At 32.8% G+C, this 2,441-nt stretch overlaps 1 protein-coding gene across 1 annotated transcript; it reads right to left on the reverse strand.

The window, feature by feature from the left end:
* Positions 1-326: 326 nt before the first annotated feature.
* LOC106293149 (transmembrane protein 18-like) lies at positions 327-1,861 on the reverse strand. The gene is made up of 4 exons (XM_013728824.1): positions 1,528-1,861; positions 1,287-1,392; positions 764-912; positions 327-534 (listed from the first exon to the last, which is right to left on the reverse strand). The coding sequence occupies exons 1-4, from the start codon at positions 1,666-1,668 to the stop codon at positions 439-441; spliced, it is 492 nt and encodes a 163-aa protein (XP_013584278.1). The 5' UTR covers positions 1,669-1,861; the 3' UTR covers positions 327-438.
* Between the last annotated feature and the right edge of the window lie 580 nt (positions 1,862-2,441).

Below are 2,441 nucleotides of genomic sequence, written 5' to 3' on the forward strand. Positions count from 1 at the left end.
AAAAAGTTGCAAAAAAAAAACTTTATGACTTTCTTATTATATTTTTTATTTTAAAGTAAGATATCCTCTTACAAACTCCCGTTGGAGTTGCTCTTATGGCTATTATTACGATCATTCTTATTTCAAATTTGAAATACCAATTAATTAATTAAATACTTATTTAGTCGCACGGTTAAGGTTTTTTCTATTCAATTTCGGGGGTTCACAACTTTAAAAAATCAATCAAATTCCCCGGTTAGGAATCTCTTTCGATTTCAATTCCCAGATTCAAAACGTTTACTCAAACCAAACCGAAATCAAATAAATTGGCTTGGTACAGTTCGAAACATTTCAAAACGAACCACAAAATAGAAAAGGGTTGGTTTACAAAGTGAGAGTATATATAAATGTGAGAAAAAGGATGTGATTAAGAGAAAGAGAAAGAGAGAGAGTTTGGATCTATTCCTGCTTGGAACGAGCAACCCTTGCACGATGCCTGAGCTCAGCTCTTTTCCATTTTACAATAAGGTAGCAAAGCGATAAAAGTGTGTTTATCTGTCAAAACAAACAAACACTTCCATAAAACTATCCAAGTTTATAATCATAAACATGCTTACTAACACAACATTTCATTCGTTTTTTTTTCATTCACTGTATTCTCCATTTTAACAGTCCCTAGTTGAAGCTCACATGACACTGTTCTCAAGTCAAAAACAAAACATTTATGCACTGCTAACAAAACATGGTTCATGAAACCAGAAAGGGAAAGAGACTAAGCACATACCAGGATTATCATTGCAATTACAAGAAGTGGCCCTGACCAGAGAACAGATAGGAAGGCTCCCTGCGGGTCAAAGTAGTTTTGAGTTGAGAAGCTCTTCCAGTTTTTTCTCAAGACCCGGTTGAGACTCTCTGCATAGTATACTCCACCCACTGCAGTTGTCATTATTAATTACATGTAGTAAGAAAACATACTCTTAACATATGCAGTGTCAAGGCACAGACGGGAGATGCTAGTCATTAAGATTATATGCTCTAAACTATAAACGTTTGTGTTGTCCTATGGATATCATATTTTCCTTTCAGTATCCATTTATCCATATGAATCTTTGTACTCAAGCAAACATGAAATCTAGTATAGGCTAGTCTTAAAGGAAGAGATATGTAGATCTGCATGACAGAAGTGTCAAAAATAGCTCCCCAATCACTTGATACAATATGAAAACTGTAAACTAGCCCAGTGAGATCATTGGATAAAAGAAAGAGCACTGAAGGGTAAAAGCAGAAACGTCTAAAAGAGAGCTTACAAGCCAATAAGAACAAGAACATATGGAAGTTGAAATGCCTTCTCGAAATAAGAGTCACAATTAGCACCAGAGAATGAAACGCCATTAATCCCATAATCCAAGGTTCCTGACAAAACCATTAATATTTAGCCACAAACCCAGATGAGGTATTGAATCCAAATCACAGAATGAAACGTAACCCTACAATACCAATAATGCAACTCTGCTGATGATCATAAAAGGAAAAGAGACTCATTATTACCTTCCAATCAATAGCGTGGAAAAAACCCATGAAATTCTCGTAGGCAGGTTGTAATCCGGTTCGGAGATCTCCGGAGAGTTTCTGGATCAGATCCGACATCAGATCCATCTGCTGCTCCATCGCCGATCTTATTTCTTCCATTGTCTGCTCAAATTCACCCCAACAAGAAAACCCAGATCCCAGTTTGTAATCTCAGGCGCTGCTAAACAGTTCACACTCTCCAATAAAACCAAATCCCTTTTCCTCCTTCGATTTTTATTGTTCACAGTTTCCAGTTCTCAAACCTTCTTCTGTCCAACGAGTTTAAACTTCAGCAACAAAATCTGTACAAATAAAGTATAAAAACGGCCTCGTATTTCTACATTTTTTTTAATAATGAACTAAGTAATTTTTTCGTGCTTATACAGGAATAATAAATATCAACAAAATAATATATCATAAAAACTGATTACAATTTTCTTTTAAATTATTTATATGTATGATTTTGTATGAATAGTATTAATTGAGAAACATTTGAAAAATTAGAACCTTAATTTTGTATTAATTAAAAAAAACCTCAAATTCTAGGTGGCACTCTAAATGCCTTAAATGCCTTCTAAATTCTATTTCAAAGAATTCTAGAGCATCTAATATAAATTATAGTTTAATCTAATGGTGTCACATTATTCCAAAATTATATAACACTAGAGAACATTATATTAACCTAAAATATATGAAGTGTGTATTTTTTCCTTAAATAAAAGCTACGGAATTACCTAATATGATTTACATATATACGAGAATCAATGATTACGAATAATAAAGATTTGATAACAATTTTTGCATCCTTCTTCTTTTTTGTTTAAATTTATATTATTAAAAAAAACTTAAACAATCACATTAAGCGTATAATAAAAAAAATAGATTTTTTCTTA

The sequence above is a fragment of the Brassica oleracea genome, chromosome C5 (assembly GCF_000695525.1).
Source record: "Brassica oleracea var. oleracea cultivar TO1000 chromosome C5, BOL, whole genome shotgun sequence".
NCBI classification, from domain to species: Eukaryota; Viridiplantae; Streptophyta; class Magnoliopsida; order Brassicales; family Brassicaceae; genus Brassica; species Brassica oleracea.

Bases quoted from the DNA above. Each gene is read 5' to 3' on its own strand.
- LOC106293149 (XM_013728824.1), bottom strand. From the start codon at position 1,668: ATGGAAGAAATAAGATCGGCGATGGAGCAGCAGATGGATCTGATGTCG. The intron at 913-1,286 runs GTAAGCTCTCTT...TGACAACTGCAG, and splicing joins GTTCTTGTTCTTATTGGCTT to TGGGTGGAGTATACTATGCA. The intron at 535-763 runs GTATGTGCTTAG...TTGTTTTGACAG, and splicing joins TAATTGCAATGATAATCCTG to ATAAACACACTTTTATCGCT.